The sequence below is a fragment of the Stegostoma tigrinum genome, chromosome 9 (genome assembly GCF_030684315.1).
Source record: "Stegostoma tigrinum isolate sSteTig4 chromosome 9, sSteTig4.hap1, whole genome shotgun sequence".
NCBI classification, from domain to species: domain Eukaryota; kingdom Metazoa; phylum Chordata; class Chondrichthyes; order Orectolobiformes; family Stegostomatidae; genus Stegostoma; species Stegostoma tigrinum.
The window spans coordinates 54553628-54567698 of NC_081362.1; the positions used below are offsets into that span (position 1 = coordinate 54553628).

Sequence of the window (14071 nt, forward strand, 5' to 3'; positions counted from 1 at the left end):
AAGAATCTTACTATTAACCTGGCAATCTGCATTCAAATTTGATCTTCCAAAATCAATCACTTCACACTTTTCTGGGTTAAATTCCATTGCCACTTCTTTGCCTAGCTCTTTATCCTGTCAATGTCCCATTGCAACCTACAAAAGCCCTCCACGCTATTCACAGCTCCAACAACCTTTGTGTCATCAGCAAACTTACTAACCCACTCTTCCACTTCCTCATCCAAGTCATTTATAAAGACCACAAAGAGCAGAGGTCCCAGAACAGATCCATGCAGAACACCACTGATCACCGAGCTCCAGGCTGAATATTTCCATCTACTATCTTCTGTCTTCTATTTGACAGCCAGTTTTGTATCCAGACAGCCAAATTTCCCTGAATCCCATGCATCCTTACTGTCTGAATGAGCCTAACATGGGGAACCTTATCAAATGCCTTGCTAAACTCCTTATGCACCATATCCACTGTTCTGCCATCAATGTGTTTTGTCACATCTTCAACGAAGTCAATAAGCCTTGTGAGACATGACCTGACCCTCACAAAGTCATGCTGACTATTTCTAATCAAACTGTGCTTTTCCAACTGATCATGAATGCTATCTCCCAGAATCCTCTCCAATAATTTGCCCACCACAGAAGGCAGACTGATCAGTCTGTAATTCCCAGGATTATCCCTATTCCCTTTCTCGAACAAGGGAATGACATTTGCCATTCTCTAATCATCTGGTACAACTCCAGTGGACAGTGAGGATGCAAAGATCATCACCAAAGGAGCAGAAATCTCTTCCCTCGCGTCCCATAAAAACCCTGAGTATATCCCATCTGGCCCAGGGGACTTACCTATCCTCACGTTTTTCAAAATTTCCAGCGCATTCTCCTTCCTAACATCAACCTGTTTGAGCACATCAGCCTGTTTCATGCTGTCCTCACAAATGTCAAGGTCCCTCTCACTGGTGAGTACCGACGCAAAGTATTCATTAAGGACCTCCCCTAACTCCTCTGACTCCACACACAAGTTTCCTCCACTATCCCTGATTGGCCCTATCATCACTCTGGCCATCCTCCTGTTCCTCACATAAGCATAGAAAGCCTTGGGGTTTTCCTTGATCCTTCCCGCTTTTTCATATCCCCTTCCAGCTTTACTAAGTAACAGTCAGGCTAGTTAAACCGAAAGCAACGAGGAATCTCAAAGTCAGAAACACTGGAGATAAGTTAGATGCCTTGTTTGTCTTGTCACGTTTCTTTATTTGAACTATAGCAATGAAGGGTCAAGGCCCAAAACGTCAGCTTTTGTGCTCCTAAGATGCTGCTTGGCCTGCTGTGTTCATCCAGCTCCACACTTTGTTATCTTGGATTCCCCAGCATCTGCAGTGTCCATTATCTCAGATAAGTCAGATAGATTGAAATCAGAAACTTCAGTCAGTATAATTATCTTTACATTCATTTGATGTTAAATTAAGTAGCAAAATGATTCATATCTGACCATTTGCATTTCATTCTGTCAAAATGAATTGACCAAAGGCAGGAATATCTGGTTCACCTCACAAGGGGATATTATTGATATGTCATGCGAGTAGAAAGAAGGCAGCTAGAGTTGATTCCTCAAAAGAAAAGATGCTTAGTACAGCAACTAACCTCATTGAACCGAAGCAGATACCAACACCAAGTCAGAATTTCAAACAATCATCATTCACAACTTACAAATGGAAGGATGTTTGAAAGATTGACAGATTCTCTACTGCCTCTCCGGCTTCCCTCAGTATTTTAGGATTCATGGCATTAGAGTATTTTGTTTCAACTAATTTTTCAGCATCACTTGCACTAACCTAAAATCCTATGTCACAGCAACCCATCAAAAGAAAGATAATTCTACAAACTACATTGTACTTAACTGGTTTTCCTGCATGATACAGAACATAGAAAAGTACAGCACAGTAGAGGCCCTTCAGCCCACAATGTTGTGCCGTGGAATATTCCTAATCCAAAAATAAAATAACCTAACCCACATATCCCTCAATAAGTGACGTTTAGTTTAGATCTGAAAAGAAGTACATTTGTGAATAAATTCCTGCAGAGTCTTATATGACCCAAGATATCTTCCTTCAAATTGAACAACCAACATAGGACACATCTGCCAAAAACAATGCCATCAGAAGATTGGATAAAACAGTTATCAACAATCTATTCTGTAAGAAAATAAATCTAAACAAGTTGGATTGCTGCTAAAGCAAATTCACAATTGAAATATTCATTCTGATTGCAACTTACCGTCAATGAAGCTATGCCCCTCTGGTAATATTTTAAAGCTTCAGCAATACAGGCCAGTGCGACACTAGATTCACTGTCCTGTAGGCCAGCCAGACATTGCTCTGCTCTCGAGAATTCCTTCAAACTGTTTATCCAAAAGTAAAAATGTTCAGATGCCACCTGTGTCAACAAGCCATGGTAAAGATCTCCAGCCATATCATGGTTTCCCTGAAAATACCAGAAAAGAGAACGATCAGTTGAAACAAATATGTGCATACTGGTGACATGTCAATACATAAGCATGAAACGGCTTGAAGGGATTTTCACTGATGTTTTACTTTCCATCTTCAGAGTGATTATATAAAACACATGCCCGTCATGCACATGCAGATATCGCCAGTGGCTTCCCCTGACCGTGACAGGACGGACTGCAGGAAGTGACTGTGCCTTACCGCATTCTGTGCGCCACTAACAAGGATGTGGGGAAGCCAGAGGAACAAAAGCCAGCAGGGGGTCTGGCTGACATGAACCATGCAACCATGGGTTACACTGTAAGTCTTGACTGCTTTATGAAGTGGCTTAACAATGCCTCTTACTGCAGAACAGTTGCTACATCATACAATGCCTCAATACCAGATAAAAATATGAAGGAATGCTTATTGGTCATGTTAACATGTGCATACGTACTTAACAAAGTAAACAAATATATGGTGTCTCTGCAGAGAGCATTTAAAATGCCACCTGATTGTCCCTAAAATTTCAATTCTAGTACTAACAAACATTGAATCTAAACATACATATTTCGTGCTCTAACAGCTTGCTGAAAAGACAATGAACAGGTAGGGACGAAGGTGTACATCAGAGACTTTCAAATCAAAGCAAAATACTTTGGACACTGGAGATCTGAAATTTAAAAAAAACCTTAAAATAGAGAAACTCATCAGGTGTGGAAGCATCTGAGAGGAGAGACAGAAACAGAATTAACATTCCAGGACCGATGAGGTTTTTATTTTAATTCACTCAGAGGATGTGCATGTCGCTGGTTAGATCAGCATTTATTACACATCCCTAATTGGTCTCCAGAAGACATTGGTAAGCTGCCTTCTTGAATCCATTTGATGTAGGCACATCCACAATGCCATTAAGGGAGGAAGTTCCAGGATTTTGACCCTGTCTTCAGAACTCAGTCGAACTTTCAATGGAAAACTACTGAGGCTAACTTGTTCCTTTGAGAACCAGAAAGCTGGTCATTGCAAATCTAAGTTGCCTAACTAGGTAGAAAAAAAAGCAAAAACAAGTCTGTTTGATCCGACTCCAAGTCCAGACTCTCCAATCAGATACTCTCATTCCTTTTTAATGTCGAAAATGTTAATTATTTTTGTTCTGCCAGGAATTTCTTTTTGGAGTGTGGGGAGCAGATGGTGAGGGGAGGAAAGATGGAACACTTTAAAACTAGAATATAATTATACTATACAGGGCTTTCAGCGTGACATTGTTGCACTACTTTGTATCTGCCACTAGAGGCTGCAAATAAACTGTCAATAAGCCATTACTACCAAATTACAGTCATCACAATGAAGAGTACATGAATGACATGTTAATTACACTTTATTCTGAGAGCTTGTAGGGTTGGGGAAAAAAAAACAAAATATCAAATCACCCCAAAAACCCATGTACTATACTGACAATACACGAAGTTATGAATGTTCAATTTTTAACTAACATCTCTAAAATAGTTTTCATAATGTGCGTTAACTACTTCTAATTCAACATCATCTTTCTGTGCTATCCCTGCATTCTCTTTGTTTTTAATATGCAAAAGTCTATTGATCTGTTTTGAACATATTTGATGATTAAGACTCCAAGACCCACTGCAGGAGAGAAAGCCTCTTAGTGACAAAATTCCCCTCACTTCAGTCTTAAATGGCCTGCCCCTGAAACTGTTCCCTGTTCAATACTGGCAAAGAACCAGTCCCAATTTTGCCACAATAGGAGAATGCAATGTGTATATCTTTTGCAGTAAGGAAACCAAAACGGCAGAAAATACTCAAAGTGTGGTCACGCCAAGGTACTATATAATTAAAGGAAGACTTTCTTACTCCAACTGCGTTAAATGATGTGGCATGGCACTGCTAGACATCTTAGATAAAAGCAAAAATCAATTAACTGCTTTTGAAGTTATATCTTCATACACATCCATAACGTAGCCAAAGACAAACAAATGGTAAAGGATATGAATAACAGGTTAACTTGCATTAGTGTCATTGGCTAGGACACCAAAGATCCTATGCCATGATACAGTCAGCAAGAGTGAGAGTAGCTTGTGGGAGACCAAAACTAGACGGCAAAGATTTATGGTGGGAGGAGAGATTTAAAACAGACCTGATGGGTAGCTTTTTCACCCTGAAGGTGCTGCATGTAGGGAACAAGCTTCCAGAAGTTGTGGGAGAGGCGGACACAATTACAACATTTAAAAGGTATCTGGATGGGTAAATGAATAGGAAGAGTTTAGAGATACAGGCCAAATGCTGGCAAATGGGATTAGATCAAATTGGGATGTCTGGTCAGTGCACATGGGTTGGACCATAAAGCTGTACCAGAGATAATGGGAACTGCAGACGCTCGACAATCCGAGATAACAAAGTGTGGAGCTGGATAAACACAGCAGGCCAAGCAGCATCTTAGGAGCACAAAAGCTGACGTTTCGGGCCTAGACTCTTCGTCGGAAAAGGGGGATGGGGAGAGGGTTCTGAAATAAATAGGGAAAGAGGGGGAGGCGGACCGAAGATGGATAGAGGAGAAGATAGGCGGAGAGGAGACAGACAAGTTAAAAGGGTGGGGATGGAGATAATGGGAACTGCAGATGCTGGAGAATCCAAGATAATAAAATGTGAGGCTGGATGAACACAGCAGGCCAAGCAGCATCTCAGGAGCACAAAAGCTGACGTTTCGGGCCTAGACCCTTCATCAGAGAGGGGGATGGGGTGAGGGTTCTGGAATAAATAGGGAGAGAGGGGGAGGCGGACCGAAGATGGAGAGAAAAGAAGATAGGTGGAGAGAGTATAGGTGGGGAGGTAGGGAGGGGATAGGTCAGTCCAGGGAAGACGGACAGGTCAAGGAGGTGGGATGAGGTTAGTAGGTAGATGGGGGTGCGGCTTGGGGTGGGAGGAAGGGATGGGTGAGAGGAAGAACAGGTTAGGGAGGCAGAGACAGGTTGGACTGGTTTTGGGATGCAGTGGGTGGAGGGGAAGAGCTGGGCTGGTTGTGTGGTGCAGTGGGGGGAGGGGATGAACTGGGCTGGTTTTGGGATGCAGTCGGGGAAGGGGAGATTTTGAAACTGGTGAAGTCCACATTGATACCATTAGGCTGCAGGGTTCCCAGGCGGAATATGAGTTGCTGTTCCTGCAACCTTCGGGTGGCATCTTTGTGGCACTGCAGGAGGCCCATGATGGACATGTCATCTAAAGAATGGGAGGGGGAGTTGAAATGGTTTGCGACTGGGAGGTGCAGTTGTTTGTTGCGAACTGAGCGGAGGTGTTCTGCAAAGCGGTCTCCAAGCCTCCGCTTGGTTTCCCCAATGTAGAGGAAGCCGCACCGGGTACAGTGGATGCAGTATACCACATTAGCAGATGTGCAGGTGAACCTCTGCTTAATGTGGAATGTCATCTTGGGGCCTGGGATAGGGGTGAGGGAGGAGGTGTGGGGCAAGTGTAGCATGTCCTGCGGTTGCAGGGGAAGGTGCCGGGAGTGGTGGGGTTGGAGAGCAGTGTGGAGCGAACAAGGGAGTCACGGAGAGAGTGGTCTCTCCGGAAAGCCGACAGGGGTGGGGATGGAAAAATGTCTTGGGTGGTGGGGTCAGATTGTAGATGGCGCAAGTGTCGGAGGATGATGCGTTGTATGCGGAGGTTGGTGGGGTGGTGTGTGAGAACGAGGGGGATCCTCTTTGGGCGGTTGTGGCGGGGGCGGGGTGTGAGGGACGTGTTGCGGGAAATGCGGGAGACGCGGTCAAGGGCGTTCTCCATCACTGTGGGGGGAAAGTTGCGGTCCTTGAAGAACTTGGACATCTGGGATGTGCAGGAGTGGAATGTCTTATCGTGGGAGCAGATGCGGCGGAGGCGGAGGAATTGGGAATAGGGGATGGAATTTTTGCAGGAGGGTGGGTGGGAGGAGGTGTATTCTAGGTAACTGTGGGAGTCGGTGGGCTTGAAATGGACATCAGTTACAAGCTGGTTGCCTGAGATGGAACCCCGCCCACAGCTGACGACCTCATCACTCCGCCCACAACCTCCACATCCAGCAACCCCAGAGAAGAACGCCGACGGAACCCCACCCACAGCCGACGACCTCATCGCTCCGCCCACAACCTCCACAGCCAGCAACCCCAGAGAAGACAGCCACACTGAACCCTGCCGCATCTTCACCATCCCCCCAGACCTCCAAATGACTGAGGACGAACGGTCAGTCCTAAGCAAGGGGCTCACCTTTGTCCCCCTACAACCACACATCAACGAATACCAGTCACGATTGGACATAGAGCAGTTTTTCCGCCGTCTTCGCCTCCATGCCTACTTCTTCAACCGCGAGCCTAACCCTCCCTCCACTGACCCCTTCAGCCGCTTCCAACACAAGTCCTCCTCCTGGACACCACCCCCAGGCCTCCTACCCTCCCTCGACCTCTTCATCTGCAACTGCCGTCGAGACATCAACCGCCTCAACCTCTCCACCCCTCTCACCCACTCCAACCTCTCCCCCGCAGAACGGGCAGCCCTCCGCTCCAACCCCAACCTCACCATCAAACCCGCAGACAAGGGTGGCGCAGTGGTAGTATGGCGCACTGACCTCTACATCGCCGAGGCCAGACACCAACTCTCCGACACCACCTCCTACCGCCCCCTCGATCATGACCCCACACCCGAGCACCAAACCATCATCTCCAACACCATTCATGACCTCATCACCTCAGGGGACCTCCCACCCACAGCCTCCAACCTCATTGTTCCCCAACCCCGCACGGCCCGTTTCGATCTCCTTCCCAAAATCCACAAACCTGCCTGCTCTGGTCGACCCATCGTCTCAGCCTGCTCCTGCCCCACCGAACTCATCTCCACCTATCTGGACTCCATTTTCTCCCCTTTGGTCCAGGAACTTCCCACCTACGTCTGTGACACCACCCACGCCCTCCACCTCCTCCAGGACTTCCAATTCCCTGGCCCCCATCACCTCATCTTCACCATGGACATCCAGTCCCTGTACACCTGCATTCCGCATGCAGATGGCCTCAAGGCCCTCCGCTTCTTCCTGTCCGCAGGCCCGACCAGTCCCCCTCCACCAACACCCTCATCCGCCTAGCCAAACTCGTCCTCACCCTCAACAACTTCTCTTTTGACTCCTCCCACTTCCTACAGACTAAGGGGGTGGCCATGGGCACCTGCATGGGCCCCAGCTATGCCTGCCTCTTTGTAGGTTACGTGGAACAGTCCCTCTTCCGCACCTACACAGGCCCCAAACCCCACCTCTTCCTCCGGTACATTGATGACTGTAGCGGCGCCGCCTCTTGCTCCCCAGAGGAGCTCGAACAGTTCATCCACTTCACCAACACCTTCCACCCCAAACTTCAGTTCACCTGGGCCATCTCCAGCACATCCCTCACCTTCCTGGACCTCTCAGTCACCATCTCAGGCAACCAGCTTGTAACTGATGTCCATTTCAAGCCCACCGACTCCCACAGTTACCTAGAATACACCTCCTCCCACCCACCTTCCTGCAAAAATTCCATCCCCTGTTCCCAATTCCTCAGCCGCATCTGCTCCCACGATAAGACATTCCACTCCCGCACATCCCAGATGTCCAAGTTCTTCAAGGATTGCAACTTTCCCCCCCACAGTGATGGAGAACGCCCTTGACCGCGTCTCCCGCATTTCCCGCAACACGTCCCTCACATCCCGCCCCCGCCACAACCGCCCAAAGAGGATCCCCCTCGTTCTCACACACCACCCCACCAACCTCCGCATACAACGCATCATCCTCCGACACTTCCGCCATCTACAATCCGACCCCACCACCCAAGACATTTTTCCATCCCCACCTCTGTCTGCTTTCCGGAGAGACCACTCTCTCCGTGACTACCTTGTTCGCTCCACACTGCCCTCCAACCCCACCACACCCAGCACCTTCCCCTGCAACCGCAGGAAATGCTAAACTTGTCACCACACCTCCTCCCTCACCTCTATCCCAGGCCCCAAGATGGCATTCCACATTAAGCAGAGGTTCACCTGCACATCTGCCAATGTGGTATACTGCATCCACTGTACCCGGTGCGGCTTCCTCTACATTGGGGAAACCAAGCGGAGGCTTGGAGACCGCTTTGCAGAACACCTCCGCTCAGTTCACAACAAACAACTGCACCTCACAGTCGCAAACCATTTCCACTCCCCCTCCCATTCTTTAGATGACATGTCCATCATGGGCCTCCTGCAGTGCCACAATGATGCCACCCGAAGGTTGCAGGAACAGCAACTCATATTCCGCCTGGGAACCCTGCAGCCTAATGGTATCAATGTGGACTTCATCAGTTTCAAAATCTCCCCTTCCCCAACTGCATCCCTAAACCAGCCCAGTTCGTCCCCTCCCCCCACTGCATCCCAAAACCAGTCCAACCTGTCTCTGCCTCCCTAACCTGTTCTTCCTCTCACCCATCCCTTCCTCCCACCCCAAGCCGCACCCCCATCTACCTACTAACCTCATCACACCTCCTTGACCTGTCCATCTTCCCTGGACTGACCTATCCCCTCCCTACCTCCCCACCTATACTCTCTCCACCTATCATCTTTTCTCTCCATCTTCGGTCCGCCTCCCCCTCTCTCCCTATTTATTCCAGAACCCTCACCCCATCCCCCTCTCTGATGAAGGGTCTAGGCCCGAAACGTCAGCTTTTGTGCTCCTGAGATGCTGCTTGGCCTGCTGTGTTCATCCAGCCTCACATTTTATTAACCAGGGTGGGGACGGAGCCTGTAGAGGTGAGTGTAGGTGGTGAGGTAGGGAGAGGATAGGTCAGTCCGGGGAGGGCAGACAGGTCAAGGGGGCGGGATGAGGTTGGTAGGTAGGAAATGGAGGTGTGGCTTGAGGTGGGAGGAGGGGATAGGTGAGAGGAAGAACAGGTTAGGGAGGTGGGGATGAGCTGGGCTGGTTTTGGGATGCAGTGGGTGGAGGGGAGATTTTGAAGCTTGTGAAATCCACATTGATACCATTGGGCTGCAGGGTTCCCAAGCGGAATATGAGTTGCTGTTCTTGCAACCTTCGGGTGGCATCATTGTGGCACTGCAGGAGGCCCAGAATGGACATGCCATCTAAGGAATGGGAGGGGGAGTTGAAACGGTTTGCGACTGGGAGGTGCAGTTGTTTATCGCGAACCGAGCGTTCCCCAAGCCTCCGCTTGGTTTCCCGATGTAGAGGAAGCTACAATGGGTACAAGCGAATGCAGAATACCACATTGGCAGATGTGTAGGTGAACATCTGCTTGATGTGGAAAGTCTTCTTGGGGCCTGGGATGGGGGTGAGGGAGGTGGTGTGGGGGCAGGTGTAGCACTTCCTGCGGTTGCAGGGGAAGGTGCTGGGTGTGGTGGAGTTGGAGGGGAGCGTGGAGCAGACAAGGGAGTCACGGAGACAGTGGTCCCTCTGGAAAGCAGACAAGGGTGGGGGTGGAAAAATGTCTTTTGTGGTGCGGTCGGATTGTAGATGGCGGAAGTGTCGGCGGATGATGCATTGGACGCGGAGGTTGGTGGGGTGGTATTTGAGGACGAGGGGGATTCTCTTTTGGCGGTTATTGCGGGATGTGAGGGATGAATTGCGGGAAATGCGGGAGACACGGTCGAAGGTATTCCCGCCCACTGTGGGGGGGTTGCGTTCCTTGAAGAACGAGGACATCTGAGATGTATGGGAGTGAAATACTTCATCCTGGGATCGGATATGGTGGAGTCAAAGAAATTGGGAATAAGGGATGGAACTTTTGCAGGAAGATGGGTGGGAGGAAGTGTATTCTAGGTCGCTGTGGGAGTACCTGGACCATCTCCAACACATCCCTCACCTTCCTGGACCTCTCTGTTTCCATCTTAAGCAGCCACCTAGAAACTGAATCCATTTCAAGCCCACCAACTTCCACAGCTACCTAGAATACACCTCCTCCAACCCCACCACACCCAGCACTGTCCCCTGCAACCGCAAGAAGTGCTACACTTGCCCCCACACCTCCTCCCTCACTCCCATCCCAGGCCCCAAGAAGACTTTCCACATCAAGCAGATGTTCACCTGCACAGCTGCCAATGTGGTATGCTGTATTCGCTGTACCTGTCGTGGCTTCTCTACATTGGGGAAACCAAGCGGAGGCTTGGGGATTGCTTTGCAGAACACCTACGCTCGGTTCGCAATAAGCAACTGCACCTCCCATTTGCGAACCGCTACAACTCCCCCTCCCATTCCTTAGATAACATGTCCATTCTGGGCCTCCTGCAGTGCCACAACGATGCCACCCAAAGGTTGCAGGAACAGCAACTCATACTCCGCTTGGGAACCCTGCAGGCCAATGGCATTAATGGGGATTTCACAAACTTCAAAATCTCCCTTCCACCCACTGCATCCCAAAACCAGCCAAGCTTGCCCCCGCCGCCCTGACCGGTTCTTCCTCTCACCTATCTTCTCCTCCCACCTCAAGCCGCACCTACATTTCCTCCCTTCTAACCTCATCCCGCCCTCTTCACCTGTCTGTCCTCCCTGGACTCACCTATCTCCTCCCTACCTCCCCACCTACACTCACCTCTACAGGCTCCATCCCCGCCCCTTTAACTTGTCTGTCTCCTTTCCACCTATCTTCTCCTCTATCCATCTTTGATCTGCCTCCCCCTCTCTCCCTATTTATTTCAGAACCCTCTCCCCATCCCCCTTTTCTGAAGAAGGGTCTAGGCCCGAAACGTCAGCTTTTGTGCTCCTGAGGTGCTGCTTGGCCTGCTGTGTTCATCCAGCTCCACACTTTGTTTTCTTGGACCCTGAAGGGTCTGTTTCCATGCTGTATGACTTCATGACTCAAGACTTGACTTACATCACCACCTAATGATGACTTTCAATTACACAGCAGTTTCACAGTACAGGAAAGCCCAATGCATGGTAAAAGAACAGAAAATATAAAATAGAAATAGATTGATGCCTGGGCAAAGAAATTAGGATGAGAGACATCTTTAGTTGAATAGCTCTGCTCTGAGGAAATTTCTGAAGAGGAGAAGGAAGAAAATTCGCTGCAACGTTTCAGAGAACAGAATTAGTAGAAGATTCTGTCAGTGGTGGGAGAAGGGAGGAGCAATGCACAAAAAGCCGACATCAGAAAGGGAAAAGATGAAAGTTTCAGAAATTTAGTATGGGACAAAGCCAAGATAGAATAAGAAAATAAGGATGAGTGAAGATGAAAGCAGGTAATATTGCATGGATGAAAATCAAAACTCTTAATGAATGGTATAAGGCAGGATATGAAGCTGAGAACAGAGTGTTAAAATTTCAGCCTCCTTCAGCTTGGATGAATGGCAAGGGAGGTAGTCAGAGTCAGTGGCTAGAAAGCAGAGTCTGTGGTAAAGATTGAAAAACAATAAGCTTTGGTCTTCCTAATATTCAGTTAGGAATAAAAATAATCCATTCAGCCCCTTGTGCCTTTTCCACCATTAAATGAGGTCATAGATGCTAACTCTAATTAGTCATCCTTACTTCAGAAATCTTAACATCTTGGCTCACCAAAATCTCAAATTTATAACTGAACTTGCATCTATTGGTCTCTGAAGAGTTCCACACACTATCACCCTTCTTCCTACAATGATTTGGCCATGATTTTAAGGTTATAGCTGCTTGTCTTAGTTCCCCAACAGTTGAAAAAGCTCCTCACTACATACCTCAATGATTTGTTTCGAAATCTGAAAACGCTTAAGCAACACTTATCTATTTTGAACTCCAACAGCAAGTTTTCAGATCTTTTTTTACAAATTTGTGTTGACTTTCTCTGCTAAGTACAAATTTCTTCAAACGTGCAATCACTCCTTTTTTATATGTTCCACTAACTTCCCCATAACAGATGCCAGATGATCAAATCAACAATGTTGTGGCCTTCTCGCTTATTCCTTACATAATGGAACTTCCAAAATTAAAGAATAATTCCTGGGCTCTCAGCAGTTTGGAAAATTTGTTAACTGTTTCCTTTAAAATCCAGGGATAGAAACTAGCTGCTCCTGGTAATTTGCCAAACTTTAAATTCTTTAATCAATATTACAGTTTTCTTTCAATTCCAATCTTTATTGTGGTTGATTGGCTCGCTGAGCTGGTTTGTTGTTCCACAGATGTTTCATTACCCTGCTGGGTAACATCATCAGTGCAATCTCTGACGAAGCACTGTTATGTTTTCCCGGCTGTCATTTAAATTCTAGTGTCCATTGAACTGGACTACCTCACTTCCGGTTTTACGTTGCCACGGAGTATATGTGGGATCTACAGGCTGCACTGTAGACCCATGCTACAAAAGTACTCGAAAATCCAATCCTTATTTATTATTTATTCCCTAGAAAGTCAAATACATTATCCTATTTTCTCTACCATGAAGGGAAAAGTAGAGAGAGAGAGAGCGAAAGTAAATTACGAATGGCAAACTAGCAAGGAATATTAAAAACTGACAAAAAGAGCTTTTTTAAATACATGAAAACAGGGAAGACAGAGGTCAAAGTAAAGATAGGATCCTTAGAGAAAGGATCTGGGGAGACAGTTATGAAGATCAAGGAAAATGGCAGAGGAGTCAAACAGATATTTTTCATCAGTCCTTATGGTAGAAGATACTTTGAACAACCCATGAATACTAAAGAATACAAGGGAGGAATTAAGTACCCACGCCATCACTACAAAAGTAGTATTTGACAAACTAATTGGGGCTCAAGGCCTGGCCCTGATGGCTTGCATCCTAGGACCCTAAAACAGGTAGCGACAGCAATAGTAGATCCTTTGGTTGAATCTTTCCAAAAATCTTTGGATTCTGGAGAAGCATCAGAGGACACCAAATGCAAACTATCAATGTGACACTCCTTTTTAAAAAGGGAGACAAAAATCAGTCAAGTATAGGACAATTATCCCAACATCAATCACTGGACAAGTACTGGAATCAATTATTAAGGAAGTAACAGCAGAACATTAGGAAAATCATAATCAAGCATAGTCAATATGGCTTCGTGAAAGAGAAATCATGAATGACTAATTTATTAGAGTTTTGGGGGAAGTCTCAATCAAAGCAGATGGAGAGGAACCAGAAGATGTGTTATATATTTGTACTTCCAGGAGAATTTTGATAAGCTATCTCAAAGACATTAAGTCATAAGAGCCCACAGTGTTGGAAGTAATATATTGACAAGGGTAAGAGAATTGGTTATTGGTCAGGCAAGAGCAAATGAGGATAAAGGTTCTTTTACAGGTTGATGAACTGTTACCAGTGGGATTCCACAGGGATCAGCGTTGGGACTGCAATCGTTTACATTTTATATTACTGACTTAGAAGTAGAAAGTAGCTAAATGTGCAGGTGACGCAAAAATAAGTGGATAGGCAGGTTGTTAAGAGGAATACAAACAGCTGAAAAGAGAGGTATTGATCAGTTAAGTAGGTGGGCAAAAAGTTGGAAAATGGAGTATAATGTGGGAAAATATGAATTTGTTCATTTTCAAAGGCAGAACAGAAGAACAGAATAATTAAAATACAAAAAAAAACTACAGATAGCTGCAACACAAAGAATCTAGGGGGTACTTGAGCATCAAACACAGA

The 14071-nt window shown here is 46.8% G+C and overlaps 1 protein-coding gene across 2 annotated transcripts in view; it reads right to left on the minus strand.

The window, feature by feature from the left end:
* Positions 1-14071, minus strand: part of ints7 (integrator complex subunit 7) — a 66225-nt gene that overhangs the window by 18650 nt on the left and 33504 nt on the right. For both annotated transcript variants that reach the window (XM_048536458.2, XM_048536459.2), the window contains exon 13: positions 2266-2472. In XM_048536458.2, the coding sequence (XP_048392415.1) occupies positions 2266-2472 (207 nt within the window). The remainder of the gene's footprint in view (positions 1-2265; positions 2473-14071) is intronic.